The 17,266-nt window shown below is 45.9% G+C and overlaps 1 protein-coding gene across 9 annotated transcripts in view; it reads right to left on the reverse strand.

Annotated features, from left to right (window-relative positions):
* The window catches only part of LOC119435016 (E3 ubiquitin-protein ligase MARCHF8), a 212,606-nt gene that overhangs the window by 75,596 nt on the left and 119,744 nt on the right, over nt 1–17,266 (reverse strand). For 3 of the 9 annotated variants that reach the window (XM_049672575.1, XM_049672553.1, XM_049672566.1), the window contains exon 2: nt 17,177–17,230. The exons of the other annotated variants lie outside the window; for them this stretch is intronic. In XM_049672575.1, coding sequence (XP_049528532.1) covers nt 17,177–17,230 — 54 coding nt within the window. The remainder of the gene's footprint in view (nt 1–17,176; nt 17,231–17,266) is intronic. 9 annotated transcript variants of the gene reach the window in all.

A 17,266-nucleotide genomic window follows, 5' to 3' on the forward strand; every position in this document is an offset into this window, starting at 1 on the left:
AAGAGTGCAATATTTTTTGTTTGGTGGTGTGTGTATGTGTTGTGTGTGTGTGTGTGTGTGTGTGTGTGTGTGTGTGTGTGTTGTGTGTGTGCGTGTGTGTGTGTGTGTGGGGAGGGGGGGGGGAGTGAGAACAGTAACTAGCGTTTAACATTCGGTTTGTTGCCGATTATGCGGTTAGTTTCGAATATTCGAGAATCCGACTAGTTATTTTTTACAATACGAAATAGCTTGTGTGCACGGCATTCGGTTCGTATCGAAACTTCGAATACTAACCAAGCGCCTAAATATAATACATATTGTGCCTTTGTTGAGTTCGACGCGGTTAGCAAGAGTGATGAAATTGTTCCAATACTGCTACTGACCTTTAAGAAGCCCGTAATTTGCGGAAGGTAAACATTCCTGCTCATAATACCCAGTCCAAACAATTATTCTGGTCACTGCGCTGAGCCCCGGGCGCAATCGGCTGCGGACGTCATTTTGCGCTAAGCATATAGTTTCATTAGGCGGTCTTTCCTTCTATCTTTTTTTTTTTTACTTGAGCTATTCTATCTCAGCTCCATCCACAACACTCACTATCGATTACCTTCGACCTCCAATTTCAGCCAACCTTTTCAGCCGCCTATCTTCTCACCTAACAGTTCTCTTAGTCGCACCGTCAGTTTCATTATTGGGGCTGCAGTGATACCAAGGCACGATCGATGCCGAGACAAGAAGGACAGTGCGACTGCATCGCGTCACGCGCGCCCGTGCGAATCTGAAAATCAGAACGAGGTTCCTGGGCATGCGAAGAAAGCCGCCTGCCTTATCCTTGAGCCAGAAACTGATTTTGGGGGCAAGGACGGTCCCCCCCACCCCACCCCCCCGGCCGTGTTATGAGCAAAAGCCGGCACCCGCGTAAGCCGGCTGCATTTCACTGAATCTGATGGACATTGTGTCACGCTCTATGCAAAGCCCACGAGCGAAAATATACACAATCTCGTCAAGGATGAAGATATCATCACAGTGTGGCGATGTAATATTACGCCCATTGCGAAAAGTTATAGGGCAATGCTCAACTATGCATAAATAAAAGGCAACATGGATACCATCTGGTAAGGCAATCTTTACTCTCCGCTTAGTGACGGTCAGCGGAATCGTAACGAACGCTAATTCTACGAGCTAGATTAAATGCCGTGGGCGTAACAACTATACAATGCTTGATGAGGGTACAAAAACGTGCGAAAACATTATGGGTCTCTCACCCTCGCGACTATGATGGCCGCCGTGAGCGTGGTACTGGCTTCGGAGGAGGCTTTGTTAGTGCGATGTGCTTCAGTCACACCGTGCATGCGAGAGCATGCAGACCGTCCACCTCGACCGTTCAACTGAGAATATGAAACGTGAAAAGCAGGGCTTTTAACCTCCCGTCATAAGCAAGGCGCTACTTTCCTTTCAATGACGTCCACCTCGCACGAATACAATTTTGAGACAGAAGAGTGCTAATTATTTGTGGTGCAAACCTCGCAGGTCGGGAAATTTAGCGTTTCCAATACTCACCACGATTCTACATGTCCACATGTATTGACATTGAGAATTCACTGTCAGCAGTTAATTGGGCGAAACTTTATTCGCATATACTGCTTCAGACGTAACCTGACAAATAGCGTCTTGCTTCATATTACAAGAAAAAAAAAAGAGAGAGAGAGAAAGCTCCGAATAGTACGTGTCATCAAGATCGTTATACCGAGAACGACGTCGGATGGAGATAGAGGATGCATTTATTTCTCGTGGAGCTTTCTCAAAGTCGACTACAACCACAGCCGGCATGCATACGCGGCAGCCAGTCCTAACTATAATTAGTACAGGGGGGTATTCTGTAAGCGTCCACCTAGTGGACTGTCCACTTCGGCTGTCGCCATTGGCCCGAGCTTCACGAGCGCGAAGGGAGACTGGCTGGCACCTTCGCGCTCCTTGGAGCTCGAGCCAATGGCGACAGCAGCAGTGGACAGTCCAACTAGGCGGACTTTTACAGAATACCCCCTCTGGCCCGCGACGCATGCAACCGTCTGGGGTGCTTCCAAGAATATCGTGAAAAATCTTGGATGTCTATAGCCATGGAAGATGCTTCAAGATATTCTTCAGCAACGAAATCGATAAAGTAGGACATATTTACGTCATTTAGCGGTTCTGAAGAAGTAGTGAATCTCCACATTTATAACGAAGCTTTACCACACAAAGCTCGGTCCACATAGTCACAAAGTTTTGTATGCTGCTACCAACGCGACTGCTGAATACCGAAGCGGGTGGAATGCAAATGCGCTCGCCGTACCAACACTGAACCCCTGCTTGTCAAAATTAATCCGGATCCGTCCACTATACAGCGTCTCTCAAAGCCCGCAATCCTTTAAGACGTTAATCCACATAAATCATTACTCCAAAAGATAGCTTCACATAGAACTGTTTGTAATACAGCTATATGACATTAATGTTTACAGAAACACATCGGCTGGTTGCCGACGAGCGTGGGTCAGTTGGCATCGAATGACTCCGTTCTAGTGGCGTTTCACTGGTGTTCGATTGCGCATAAAATGAGTTTAAGAAGTGGAAAGTTGAAAGATTCGACAGTTTTTAGCTGAGGCGTCACTTGCGATCGGCTCCGCTGGCATCCCACGCGCTCTGGTGCCGCAGAGTACTGCGTCGATTTCACGTTTTTGACAAGCGCGTGTCTTAAGAGACATGAGCGCCGCGCGGTCACCTTGGCTGTGAAACGGCAAAGGTGCCAATTGGACATACTGCGACGCTCCGATCAATCGGTTCGCCAGCGGAGCGACCGGCAGCGTTCTGCTTTTCCCTGCCGGTATGAGCGTTGTGCGCACGCGCCTTAGCGTGCCCGCTGAGCAGTTTTGCGAAAATTGTCAAGATACATGGTTTTCGGCGGAGCTCAAAGTAAAAACTCTACCGAAACTGTCTATTATATATTCAAGACAAACGGCACGTATATTTCTACTTTATCGAGACGAGAAAAACATGTTACCAATATATTGCGCGTTAGGCAAATGTTTATTCAATGAAATATTAGTATGTGGGCTTCTACGTCAAAATCAGGAGCGGTTGTTCATTGTTCATGTGCTTGATCCGAGGCATTCGGGTAATTCTTAGCAACAACGCAGTAGACGCACTATTCATGGCCGGCGGACATGAGTAATTATGCGACAAACACTAATTGTTTTTAACCACCTAATTCCTTAAAATGAGTAACAAAATTTTACATAATTACTTTAAGGTACAAGGTTGAGACTTACGAATCCACTTATTTCCACTTTTATCCACATTCTTAAATAAGTGTTTGTCCACTTATTTAGAATGCCGAGACTACCACAAGTTTTCAGATATCCTGTCGCCAAAATCTGTCTCGGAAAAACACAGCTAAGGCTTTCTTTCTGCATAAAGTGTCTGCGTAGGCAACAACAAGTGATCGCTAGAACTGACTAATGAGCTGGAGAGGGAAGGGGGTGGTGGCGAAAAATTGAAGAGTACGGAGTGATAGCAGCCTTTAATGGTGCAATGTTTCGGAATTCCTTATGACGGGTCTATTACTACATTCCTTTTAAAGCAAAAGTTTCTTGGCGAACCCTTGCGTACTTTGCTGGTCGTGGCTGCTGCTGCTGTCTTTGGAATATTATTATTATTATTTTATATTATTATTATTATATTATATTATTATTATTATTATTTTATTATTATTATTTTTATTATTATTTGGTTTGTGTACATATAACACAAGGACACGAAGGAAATAGGGAGGGAGCAAGCTGACAACTGCCACCGAGAGGGGCACAACGTCTGCCTACTCTTTCAGGAGGAGGGAATAGAGGAAATGAAAACATGAGGAAGAAAAAGAGGAAATAAAGAAATGACAGAGACACATGACAAAACAAAACAAAAACACCAATAATGTCTATAAACGGGAGGCGAAGTCAGTATCCTTCAAAAATGTTAGCAGGGCTCGATGGCTCGCGCACAGGACAGCACTCCTGTAAAGAATCGGTTTATGCATAGGCATCGGTTCTATAGCCCTGCAGATGTGTCTCTGAGCGTTGCTGTTCTCCGCGGAACTACCCAGTGAAACAGCAAACGGTACCTATATATCTTCAGTGCCGCAAATATACGCCTACAACCCCATAATTGCTTTATTAGAACGAAGATTGCTATGCCTTCGTTCCCAGTGTTTGGCGGCTGCTCGGTCGGCTTCTTGCCGAGTAAGGTGGGCCGGTTCTGGAGATAGTGCAATGCTAATCTGAGCTGATCACGGATATGGTGTAATGAAAAGTGGGCCGAAACAGAGTTTAAAACCGCGGTCGCGTGGATCACGTGGGACGCGTGGTAGATGTTCAGTCTTCCTTATTTTCCGGGTGGGCACGTAATCGCTATGCTAGAAAACGCATTGTAGAAGATGAACAGTTTGACAGAACTTAATTAACCGCTTCACGAAAGGTTCGCTTCTCGTAGATTACAAAATGGACGTTGTATCGGCATAATTAATTTTCTTCCCGGCAATTCTGCTGAATAATCCTATGCTATAGGAACTTGACTAGCGACTGCTTGACGAGAGATCGTTCGAAAAGCAACGGTTCTGCAGCGCGCGGGAGGGTACCTAAGCGCTTAGTCGCGCAATTCTCATGTCGCACAGCTACCAAAACCGCGCTTCTCTTGACTGCCGTGCTACACGGGCGAACGGAGAAAGAGGGCAAAACTACGTTTACGCGACCCGGACCTTCGCGATGGCTTGTGGCGTCATCAAATTACACTTGCACGCCGTCATGGAAATGTGGGCAGGCCATAACGTTTTAGCTATAGGAGACGATCTCAACCTCTATATTGAGATAGAGGCTGAGGGAGAACACGGACGATGATGCGTCTACTTGCGTTGCTAAGGTCGACGGCTTTCAACTGAGCCTCAGGCGCGAGTTCGAGGTTGAATGAAGTCGAGGTCATTCGCATTTGCCTTAAAGGGACACTAAAGAGAAACACTTAATCAGTTTATACTGACAAAGTGTTCTTGCGAAACTCTACTTTCGTTAATTTCGCGGGAAGAGGCTGAAGAGGAAAACGAAGGCCAAATTATCGCTATTTGAATTTCGCGCCGAAACCCTATCGCCGGAATATCAGTGCGGCGTCACCGTTTCCGAAATGTTTTTTTTTTTTTTCGTGTTTGGGCATGTGCTGCAGTAAAGGTTCCCAAAACTGGGTAAGTTTAGTCTTTGGCTCCTTTAAAATACAATCTTTGTCGAGAAAAAAGTTATCTAGGCCCGAGCAGACGCCTTAAAATCCATGACGTCACGGCGGGCTAGTGCGGTAACTTCCAAGGCAACGTCGGCGCCCATATTTCGTTTGCGTATTTTCTGGCTGAGCAAGCCTGCTCATCGCGGTAAGAGTGGATTTTTGATATTGTAGAAGGCTAATTCACTAATACAGCTCAACATATTATCTCTTTAGTGTCCCTTTACCTCCTGTCCGACAGCATTTATAGCGCGACAGCGCCTTGCATGCACCCTGCGCTAAATACGGTCATAATGACGTAAAAAATACAGCTGGACCAGAATAACGTAGCTAATCAGTTGTAAGTACATTTCAACCGGTTCTTTTTTCCCTTTGTCATTGGTTCAAAGGCGGCCTGCCAGTGTTACGGTAGGCTCGTTTAGTCACGGCGTATATCAAGAACGGCATAGAATCAAACGTAAATAATGGTTGTAGAATTGTCGTACCAGCCCAAGCACGCAAATTAGACGCATACTATCGGACAGGCAAGTTTTAACAGGGAGATTCAAAAACACAGTTTAGGAGACAAGCTGACTGGAGGTTTAAAGTCGTTGTTGATTTAACATGCCACATGGTAAGAGGATTGTTTTGGGTAACGCTTAACATTCCAGTTGTTCCATCTGTTCGCTGAAGAGCCTGCATCGGACAATGGAAATAACAGGTTTCTACTATCGACTTAGCTCGGTTTTCTCAATTCCTATCGTGACATAAGGAATTCGAGAGCTCAGATATTGCGTATTATGACTTCGAGCTTTCTAAAGGTATTAATTAGTGATTTTTCTGATGGGACATTGGAAATGTTGGCAACGGTCGTGTCGCCGGCTTCTCCACAAACAATAGATTGCCCAATGGGAAAAGGATGCCTACAGGCCTTGAGCTCTAGTACTATCCATAGTAACGGAATAAATGGTTTCACAAAGGTATAAGAAGCATTAAGAGGAAGCTTGAGCTCGTGTCCGACTCGGATGCCGCCTATTCAAATACATGTAAAACGCGGAAATGCTTTTATGAGACAACCGCTGGACAGCTTTGAATGATACTTGTTGCACTCGAGAGAGAAAGAATTACAGTGACCGTTGGAAGCACAACTTTGATTCAGGGCATAAAACTTTCCGAAATGTTCTAAAAATTGGTGAGGTTGAAAAAAAAAAAGGACGAAGTTTGCAAATCCTAACTGCACCCAAAGCCGATATCGCAGGTCTGCTAACGTATCTATTAGAGCTTCTAAAGCGGACAAATTGATGAGCAATTTACAGCTTGCGTGAATTTGTTACAATGTTTGCAAAGGGCGTGCGAAAGTCCTACTCACAAATTAGTGGTATATTTTAGAGCGGTGTGCAATATATCAATTTTGTTCGCTTTAGATGTATTATTGGTGCAGTTTACAGAAACTTGATATCGCTTTTCAATGCGGAGTCACAGAGTTGTAAATTTCATAGTTCGATGACATTAACCACCATCAATTACTTTTCCTTCCCTCCGACTATATCTTTTGTTATATAAAAGGCTGGATCTCAACAGCTTAAACTGAAAAATTACAGTATGGGGCCTATGGGCCAAGTGCGAAGCGATAGCTATAGCGCAGCATTACTTGGAGTAATATCCCTGCCACATGGATATAATTTAGTGGCACTTGGAGTGCGCGTCAGTCGGAGTTAGTGTCATTCGGAGTCTGGCATATAAGAGAGTTTAGTGACCCTGAGCAGCAGAATGCACTAGACAGCGAGCGCATTCAGGCAACCCACTTCACTTGGTCCAGCTGCCTCCTATAGTGCCTCGACAACAGAATGCAGCGTAGCATGCCGGACGTGCGTCTGTTAACCTCCCTGCCTTTCCTCTCTTCCATTTCTCTCTCTCTCGACAACAGACTTGTAAGAGTAAACAAATACAGAAAAAAAAAGGCACAGAACTTAGCGTTTTTGAACGAGCATTAATACAACGGTTGCTATCAATCAATGAAAATGGCCGCCTTGCGCTTTCAGAGACCAATTTCAGAGGCCGCTGCTATCTCGTCTTTGATGTGCATGTGTTACAGCGAATTCTAGAAAAATTGGCCAGGTACTGATGTGTTGCTGTGCAAGCTTATCTGTTTTTAATAATAAAAGAGCAACAATAATGATCTGCTTCAATAATTTACAGTAATAATTTAAAGTGTTGTTTGTGTAGCACCATCGTCACTAGCATGAATTCCGAACGTCACTTTGTTTTGCCATGCAGGACCCAGCCATCGAAATGGTACGCAGTGAAGCGAGGTGCACTCTTTCAAAGTGATACTAAATATGCCCGTATGACCGGGGTATGACTCGCTGTATTTTGACACAATATCACTTGCAGCAAACATTTGCGTAGCAGCGCGCGGGTAATCTGTCATTCACTGTCTAAATTGCACTTCGTACGTATACGGCCCGTAGAGTACACGGTATAGTTTGGTCTGGTACCATGTATACTGCATGAAACAAATGAGAGACAGGTGGTCGTACTCGGGCCGGACCAGGTAGTACGTTGTTTCAGGACAGCTCAAGCTTGTGCACTGTGTGCAATACAGAGAACTGAAAGTGTCACGTAACATGTACGCTCTAGCGCCTTGCCCTTGCTCCGCGATCCCTCTCCCACGGCTATGCACAGATGGATAAACACTGTATTGTGTCTTGTCCTTCTGTACCCTGCTGCTGCTGATGATGAAAATTATATTGTTATTTACCTTTACGAGTGACGCAAAGAAAGACGCTGGGGGACGGCGCTGGGGGACGCTTTCATCACGTAGCAGAACGTTCTCTGAACTATAGTCCGCTGTATTAAACATTTCTCGATTTTTTTTTCAACCATACACAGAGTAGTGTTTATGCGCCTCCATTGATGGACAATCGTCAACGCTGCGTTTACCTCGTGCCACCGGCCTCGCTTAATTCCTTCAATCTCGATGTTGCTTTACGTTTAGCTTTGTGCACCGTAGCACGTGCCGTAATGGCTGCCTCGCGAGGCATTGCACTTTAAGCACTCGAACTTTGTCGATATCTCGCTAGCACTCAGGTGTGCCTTGACCTGATTTCCTTTACAAGATTAGAAAGTTTATGGCAGGGCTGGGCAAAGATACCTTGCAAATGTATCATGATACAGATACAAGATACTGAGGCAATGATTATTTCATATACAGATAAAAGATATCACCGGATTAATTTTATGCGATACAATATTCACCATTTGTATCTTAAGATACTTCGATACATTAGTTAATTCCTAGTTATAGCTGTACAGTAGGCGTAGCTGCAAGTTTGCGGGTGATTGCGTGCAAATTTCTTATTTCCCACATGCACGCCTTTTCCTTTCGAGTTTCCTCTGCTAACACGGATGGCTTTTTCTTTTTGACGTTTGAACAAAGTTTTATATCGTCATTCCGCAACAGCACTATCGGACTAGCCCGACATGCATCAGATAAACGCGCGTACACCGCGCAACCAGCTACCCGCCGTGGTTGCTCATGGCTATGGTGTTGGGCTGCTGAGCACGAGGTCGCGGGATCGAATCCCGGCCACGGCGGCCGCATTTCGATGGGGGCGAAATGCGAAAAACACCCGTGTACTTAGATTTAGGTGCACGTTAAAGAACCCCAGGTGGTCCAAATTTCCGGAGTCCCCCACTACGGCGTGCCTCATAATCAGATCGTGGTTTTGGCACGTAAAACCCCATAATTTCACCGCGCAACCAGCTATTTTTTCATGCTGTTTTATTGCGATAGCAATTATACGGACACTTCAAGCTGGATTTCTACTGTCGGCGTCGCCGTCGCCGCCGTGAGGTTCCGTATTAAGTCCAAGGGCGATAAAATCGTCGCCGCGCGCCGTATGTGCGAGTGAAAGCGCGCGGGTTACGCGCGCTTTCACGGAGAGTGAATGCACGGCAGAAATCAAATACGACTTCCTCCGTCGCGCGAAAGGCCGTGAGGGTATGGGAGGGAGCGAGTGAGGGAGGGGGCGACGCTGTGCTGCGGCACCAAATGCGCATCTTGCAACCGGGCGCAAGGGAAACTGGCGACGCAATCTCCCACGCGAAAGAAGGAAAGCGGGAAGGCAGCGCGGGCGGGAGGGGGGGGGCGACTTTACTCTTTTAAAGGGACACTAAAGAGAAACCGGAAGTTCCGCTTTAATGGTAGATTCCTATCACAATCACAGTCATACCATTCTTACGACGAACAGATTTTAATAAGCGAGAAAATAGCGAAAAGCTGAAGGATAGGTGCTGACGCCCCTTCGAATTTCCCGTACTACATGTTCGTGACGTCGGAGATTACAAACGCAGGCCGGTCGCGATTGTCGAGAGCGATTTATCGCTTTTATTAAAACGCAAAATGAAATACACCTTAAACGTACATAAACAGCATTTGCCAACTTATTAAACCGTTTCAAGCGAGGAAGTACAAGTTTAGCGCAAATTAAATAAGAAAAAATGCATGGCGCTACATCCGGTCGTCGTGATAGTTTCGTAGATTCGTTTTTGCTCCATGCATCATCACGCGCGCCTGTTCCGCTCTACAGTGTTTGGTTGCGTGTTGCGTGGCTCGAAAAAAAACGTTAACTTCGCGAAAAACAGCCAGAAAATGCCTCGGTGGTAGTGGTGAAGGCTGTATAATGGCCCAAGGCGCTTGCTCAGGGGCAGCGGCAGTGTTGACCCAATTGTGTCCTTTCATGTGGTGCCGCGCGATGAGCCCCGGCTCCCGGCGTTCGCAATGGCTCTGTGCTCTGCCGATGATAAAACGGCAAAAGAGCCAGAGAAAACCGATGGTGTGCTCTGCATTTCTCGTCCTCGGATTATGTATATAATCTGCCCTCGGAAAGTATCTTGGCGGGCCCAGAGGCCAGTCCTTTCTCGAGCAGCTGTTCCTCAATGCGGTCTTCATCAAACCCCTACCGGTGCCCCTGCAGCAGCAAACTGGCGGCTCGGTGAGTGCTGAATGTCATTAAATAAAGCCACGAAATAACCTACCGAGCACGTGCGCAACTTTCTACGCTTGTTGTGTCGGGAACATCGTCGCCTGGCGGACCGGACGCCTCGCCTTCCGTCGACAAAAATGAAGCTCTGCTTTCCGCCGGCGCGGCCGGCGGCTCACCGCCATCGCACGCGGAAACACCTACCGCTCGAGCACGGAGGATCATTTCGCTCCGTTTCACTGAATATCGCTGAAATGCAGTCCTGCTTCTCTGGCGGGCTCTTCATTGCAAGGTTCAGCGGCGAGCAGCAACGGTATCCATCGCGGCGAACGCAAATGCAGCGGCCATGCAGCCATGATGCAGCCAGAGCCTCGGCCGTTTACGCAAGCGGTGACGTATCATGGCGCATTCTGATTCGCTGAGAGCAATGAAATCTGTGACGACACTGCTTCAGCGCCAAATCTGGGGTGAGAGAATTTGAGGAAGAGATATTTGGTCTTTGTTTACGAATTTCTTCGCTAATAACTGATATTTTTGCACCCAACAAAAACTGCATGCATTCCTGAAGGTCCCTCTTTTATTCCAGCTGAACTTCCTGTTTCTCTTTAGTGTCCCTTTAATAACTGCGTGCTTTGCGTCGGTGCGGGCCGTCGCGCGCACCGTATCTTGAAAGCGATCTCCAGAGGCTCTGACCTTTGTACATAGAGTAACATATGCTTTGTTTGCGCTGTGCTTTCGCCGCTCAGTTCCTCTTTTATTAGAGCTGAACTTCCTGTTTCTCTTTAGGTCCCTTTAACAACTGCGTGCTTTGCGCGGTGCGGGCCCGTCCCGCGCACCGTATTATGAAAAGCGATCTCCAGACGGCTCTGACCTTTGTACATAGAGTAACACATACGCTTTGTTTGCGCTGTGCTTTCGCCGCTCAGTTTTCCGTTGAAGCGATAGACCACACGAACCTTCGTTCACTGCTTCCCCTCCGCTTGCTCACGCCAGCGTTTTGACAGTGGTTGTTGAGGTCATCGAGTGTGATCTATTCATGTTTGCTTGTGCGCGCTGACACCACGCTTGTTATCAGTTAGTAAGCGAATGTGTCCAAGTTTATGCAGCCGATAAAACTACTATCCCTACTCGGTATAGCTATCTACTAATTTGCTATCGCAATTGATGCTTCCTGTCGGGCGAAAGTGCGACATTTTTATAAACAGTACGATGCACTCCTTTGCGGTTTATCATTATGGGGGTCAGCATCTTATTCTGCTACGTGTTAGTTTGTATAGTTTCGTAATTGTCCCACATTAAGCTCAGTGTGTAAAACACCAGAAAGTTAAAAAAAACGAGCTTGGTAACATATGCCACCACCCCGTCTCAAAGGGTTGATGACATCCCCATCATCATCGTCATCACGAAGTAACGGCATAATGGGTTTACACCACTATACAAAGTGCAACGCAACGTTAAGTGAATATTTAAGTTCGAGCTGGAGCAGTGTACACCGGTGATGGTGCTTTTGCAAAACGTGCATTATTTAACTTTGTAAAAAAATGCAGCTTATAGGCTAATTATTCAACTTTGCATTATCTAAGCAGACGACACCACTGTATTCTTCAATGAGAATAACTGTGAAATGCTGATAAAGCTAACGAAGCTGTACACACGATGCATGCAGCTAAAACGGGCTTCAAGAAAACGCAACAAAAGTTAAGCAGTTATCTTCTTTCAAAGGGTAAATGTGTTTACGCTGAAAATTGCCTTTAATGAAATTGAAATTGCGGATTAATTACGCCAGGCCGGGGTACGCTTGTACCCTTTTGAACCAGTGGGTGCCGGCGGCGGTGAGAATCGAACCCACAGCCTCCCGCAGCCGAGGCGGGCGTTTCTAACCACTAGGCCACGGCTGCGGTACTTCACGAACTGATTCTGTGGAATTGCCACCTAGACTCTATCTGCCAAAATTAGCCCGAGTTCACTGTCAATGAAATCGCTGTACAATTTAATTCCCCTTGCGATAAAAAATTAATTATTATTGCCTATTTTTCTCGCACGTGAACTGTCGTCTTCTTTGGGGTATAATCTCTAAAAGCAACCGGAGAGAAACTATTGTCACGTACTAGTGACAATATTATATACAAGAAAACAGTCGCAAAACTGTGAATGACGAAACCTACTTTATTGGGCGAAACCTGTGCCCACAAAAAAAAAGTTGCACTCGAAGCACAACGATAGCGGCGAACACGGTCGGCGATCATCGAAATCGATCAGCGGCGAAACGCGTCGGCTTTTTAACGTGAGTCATCGAAGGTTCCAGAGTGATCCCTGGTGCCCGCGTGTCTTCCAGAAAGTACTAGACAATTCGCGTCGCTCATACAATCAGATTACGTAAGCGTCGGTGACAACAGACAACGGATAGAAGCATCGAAACACGTTCGAGAAACTTCCGATACATGCAGGCGCGTCCTGTGCCTAGCGATAACGTTTAACATTGTTAGCCGGTGAAAGCGGTCACCGGTGAAGGAAAAAACATGTACACGTGTCATATATAAACGTCGCAAAAAAAACCGAAAAAATACAAAAGCCGTGAGATCTCTGTTTTAGCTTAAAACAAATCAAACCACAAAGAGGCTTTCACAGTGCCACAATAGCTAATATGTTTATAGCCGACAATGTGAAGCTTATATCACGCTACAAAAAAGAACAAAGCCCTATTCCCTCCAGTACAAAACGTTGCACAACGCTACTGCACTATTTATAATACTTGTCACGCTTCCTCGTGGCTCTTCCACATACAACGCACAAATTATGCTAAGCAGCCGATCTCGTATCAACCGACAAACCTATTAAATCTTCTGCAACAAGATAATATCGGTCCGCTTGCGAGACCTTGTATGAACTCCTTGTTTATTGTTTGCATTTGTTGCAATGATGCACTGGCTAACGTAATATTTATATATTTGCACTCATCGTTTTAATTTTGTGCAAATGCTAAATACTGCTTGTGTTTCGTATGCTTAAAATATATACTTGTTCTGTAATTAAGCATATACTTCTGTTTATTTTTTCAATTCTATTGTAGCTTTTCTTTTTTGTCTACATGAGACTGCTCTGTATCGTTGCCATCGCAAATATGCGCAGCTCTCCGGCTTATATGTAGGTGCCGTGGGCCAGTCAAGCTCGTTGTAGCTTTTACCCTCGGCCCCCTCGTCCTTGTTGCGAAAATAATTCAATTCAGTTCAATACCCGTCAGACGACGATACGATAGATCATTTAACAGCCGATAATCTTGCATATAAGTTAGCACGCCCACTATCAATAGCCGCGCTCACCTCTTCGGTAGAAACTGTCAGATTATATATGCTCGCAAACATGGGAGAGATCTCTGCGATCGCTCGCATTTTGGCAACAAACAAATCTTCCGCATAATGAGTGGGCATTGGATAAAGAAAAAAAAAGAAAACGTTGGCAAATTTTGGAAAAAAAAGGAACGTTCACTAACATGAGTCAAAAGCAGTGCCAAAGGGCCAAACTTCGGGAAATAATAGGTGCGTGGTTAGGGAAAGGAATTACACACACAGGCACTGTGTTTGCAGTTCTTTTTCCTCTACCCACACTCTTCCGCACTGCAGTGCTTTGCGCTGCTTTTACGTCATGAACTTCGACCAATTTGGCCAATTCGTTATCCTGGTTGAGTAACAGTGGGGAAAATATGCCAGCGTTCCATGAAATTAACCAGTAAATATTACGTTGACAGACGTGTTGGCAGCGGCAGAGGAAAGGGTGTTAAGTCAAAGTCCGAGAGGAAGAAAACATCATAGTGGACAAGGGCTATGGAGAGAAAACGAGCTGTAGAACTATATCGAACAGCAATGAACGAAAGCAAGAGGCACAAGTTGTCAACTAATACAAAGCGCCCAGGAGTACTGTTCGAACCCATATAAGAATATTCATTATCTAAACGCGGTGTTAAAGGCGAAAACTTGCCGATGACTATTCGTCTGTAGCGTCTGAAAATAGCGCATGTTTTGTCAGAAGTATCCATATGAAGGTAAAGAATACACATGTTTAAGGACTTGAGTTTTAAAGATAGGAGAAACATAAGTAAGCCAGGGCAGTGGAAAATAGTAAAGGACAGCTGGAGCCGTAGAGTTAATACGCAGACACTAGAGCGAAAACAGACTCCTCTTTCCCTTGCACAGATTCTCTCCTTGCTTAATTGTGACGGCTGCATGTGTTTCTGACGTGTTATCGAGATCATCTAATAGTGAACTGCTGACCAATCTTCATGGACTGCCGCGAATAACCCGGCAAACAGAGTATTTTAGGTTATGTAACATCAAACAGCATGCTCGCGCGAAGGGCGATGTGCGACAGCGGCGACCGAGTGACAGCGGCGAGCAGATTAGGTCCACTAGAACATTCCTCCCTCGTTTAGCGCCTGTTTTTGCTCTTGGAATTCCATTACGGGGCGTCTGAGCGCGTATTTAGCAGTGACTGGTTCAGGCGCTGGTATATTGCCATCAAAGTACTAAAATCTGCAGTATATATGCATTACTGTTCTAGATAATATGTTTCTGCACTGTGAAAATTACTGTATGTAAAGGTCTTATCTAAAAAAAAACAAAAAAAACAGCAATTAATTTCGCGACACGTGCTCAGAGCGTAATTCTCGAATATGGTTCTAATCATAAAGTTTATAGCAAAAAGGTATGCTATGACCATGGCTGCACTTCATTCTGCGTTTGGAACACTCCAACCTAACGACTATAATGAAGATAATTAAGTAAAAATCATTTAATCATATGCTAGTGCCGCACTGCATCTGCGTTTTCAATCGTGTTGGGCTATTATAAAAAGTCGCACTTTCGCCCGAAAGGCGAAGCATCAGTTGCGATAGCAAATTCGTAGAGAGCTAACGGAGTAAGGATAGTTTTATCGGCTGCATAATCTGGACACATTCGCTTACTAACTGAATTAACAAGCATGGTGTCAGCGCGCACAAACAAACATGAATAGATCACACTCGATGACCGCAGACAACCACTGCCAAAACGCTGGCATGAGCAAGCGTGGTGGAAGCAGCGAGCGAAGGTTCGTGCGGTCTATCGCTTCAATGAAACTGAGCGGCGAAAGCATAGCGCATACAAAGGTAAGAGCCGTGTGAAGATCGCTTTCAAGATACGATGCGCGCGACAGCCCGGAGCCGCGCAAAGTACAAGTACGCAGTTGCTGGCAGAGTCGAAGCCGCTACCCCTCCCTCCCGCGCGGCCTTCCTGTTTTCCTCCTTTCGCGTAGGAGATTGGGTCGCCAATTCCCCTTGCGCCCGGTCGCAAGATATGCATTTGGTGCCGCAGCAAAACGTCGCCTCCCCTACCTCCCTCCCATCCCCCAAGACCTTTCGCAGGACGGAAGACGTTTTTCTCTCCGCCGTGCGTTCGCTCTCCGTGAAAGCGGGAGTCCCTCGCGCGCTTTCACTCGCACATTATCGCCCTTAGACTTTATTGACCCTTTTCGCGGCGATGCCGTGGGCGCTGCCATGTTTGATCACGTGGTGACGCGTCATTGCTTGCCTCAACTGCCTCCGTTGCCTCCTTGTTTACAATGGAAGTGTATGACGCCGGCGCGGCTTAGAAAACTCTGTTTTCGGAGATTTCGTAGACGGTGACTAGGTGGACGACACGAAGCTTTGATCACATCTTCAGAGAACATGCAAAAGCGCTTTTGGAGCTGATTAAGCTATGTCCAAACGGCGCAAGCAGCGTATATGGTGCTTGTTCTAAAAGCGGGGATAAATATGTATTCCAAGCTATCCAAACATTCCGCTCATGAATTCAGTCAGGATTAGTGCGTTTTTCTCTTTGTTCTTTATTCGGCAAATATTTTGAAGCAGTGGCTTGTCAGTTCTGACTCAGTGAAGTGAAGTTCCTCGGTGCGGCCACTATCTGATTATTTTCTGCCTATATAATCGCTCACGGGTGTGCTCAATTCCGATAGATTTGTTCTTGCTGCGCACAAGGCTTGAAACGTAGCTGTTTTGTACATTGTAATACCTTGTAGTAAATATATATTACAGTCAGTAACGCGCTTTCTCTTGTGGACCGTCACGAAACATTCAGCTTCGATTCATGCGCCATCGGTGTAGTCCGTCATTTATGTGTGTATACAGTGCGCATATATTACACATTCACTTATTCTTGATACGTCGGCGATAGAGTGGGTGTAAGTTTTCCTGCCATTTGGGACAGATGTGTATAGATAACGAGCGCGAAACTTACTATGACAGGAAGCGGCGCTACTCGCTTTGTCATTGTTTAACGAGTGGTACTCATTCTTGCCGACGTTCTGGAGATGAAGCCCTTGCTTGAAGGTTAGCGATACAAGGCTGGCGGATGAGCAAATTTCTGTATCCTCGAGCGTTGTCACTTACAAAAACAGTAACTGCCATCAATTGCTAGCCTCTGTGACTCTAGATGTTTTCGTGTATTTTGCCATAGGTGTATCTTGTATTAGGTGCGAAGACCTATGCGCCCGGGCTGTCGGCGTCTCCTGCCGTAATGGTCGTCGTCGTAGGTAAGCAAGCAGCTCGTGCTCGCGCTCGGCACGCGCTCGTGCCACTGCTCCCGCGTTCGTCGTGGTCGTCTTCCACCGCTGGCTGCATTGCCGCTCATCATTTCAGCGTAGAATTTCACGTGCTTCGCACGTCCCCAGGTTTCACGTTAGTGGAGCTGCATTTTTCTTCTAGTACACCGGCCTGGACCTCTTTTCGATTTCTTAAGATATACGATGGTGTATCGTATGGTGTATCGAAATACTTATACTGATACAGGTCCTGTCGAAAGTATCATGACACATGATTACAAGATACCCAAAGAGTATCTTAGATAGCGTCTAAGGTACATGTACCTTCGATACTGCCCAGCCCTGGTTTATGGAAGATACACATGTAGGACCAAAGTGCTTACCAATTCATTTTCTTGAGACCGCAGCGTAGCCAAATGATGCCTCGTATGAAGGACCTGTTTGAAAAAGCAGACTTCCAAGCAGTCTGTTTG

This window comes from Dermacentor silvarum, chromosome 1 (assembly GCF_013339745.2).
Source record: "Dermacentor silvarum isolate Dsil-2018 chromosome 1, BIME_Dsil_1.4, whole genome shotgun sequence".
Lineage (NCBI taxonomy): Eukaryota > Metazoa > Arthropoda > Arachnida > Ixodida > Ixodidae > Dermacentor > Dermacentor silvarum.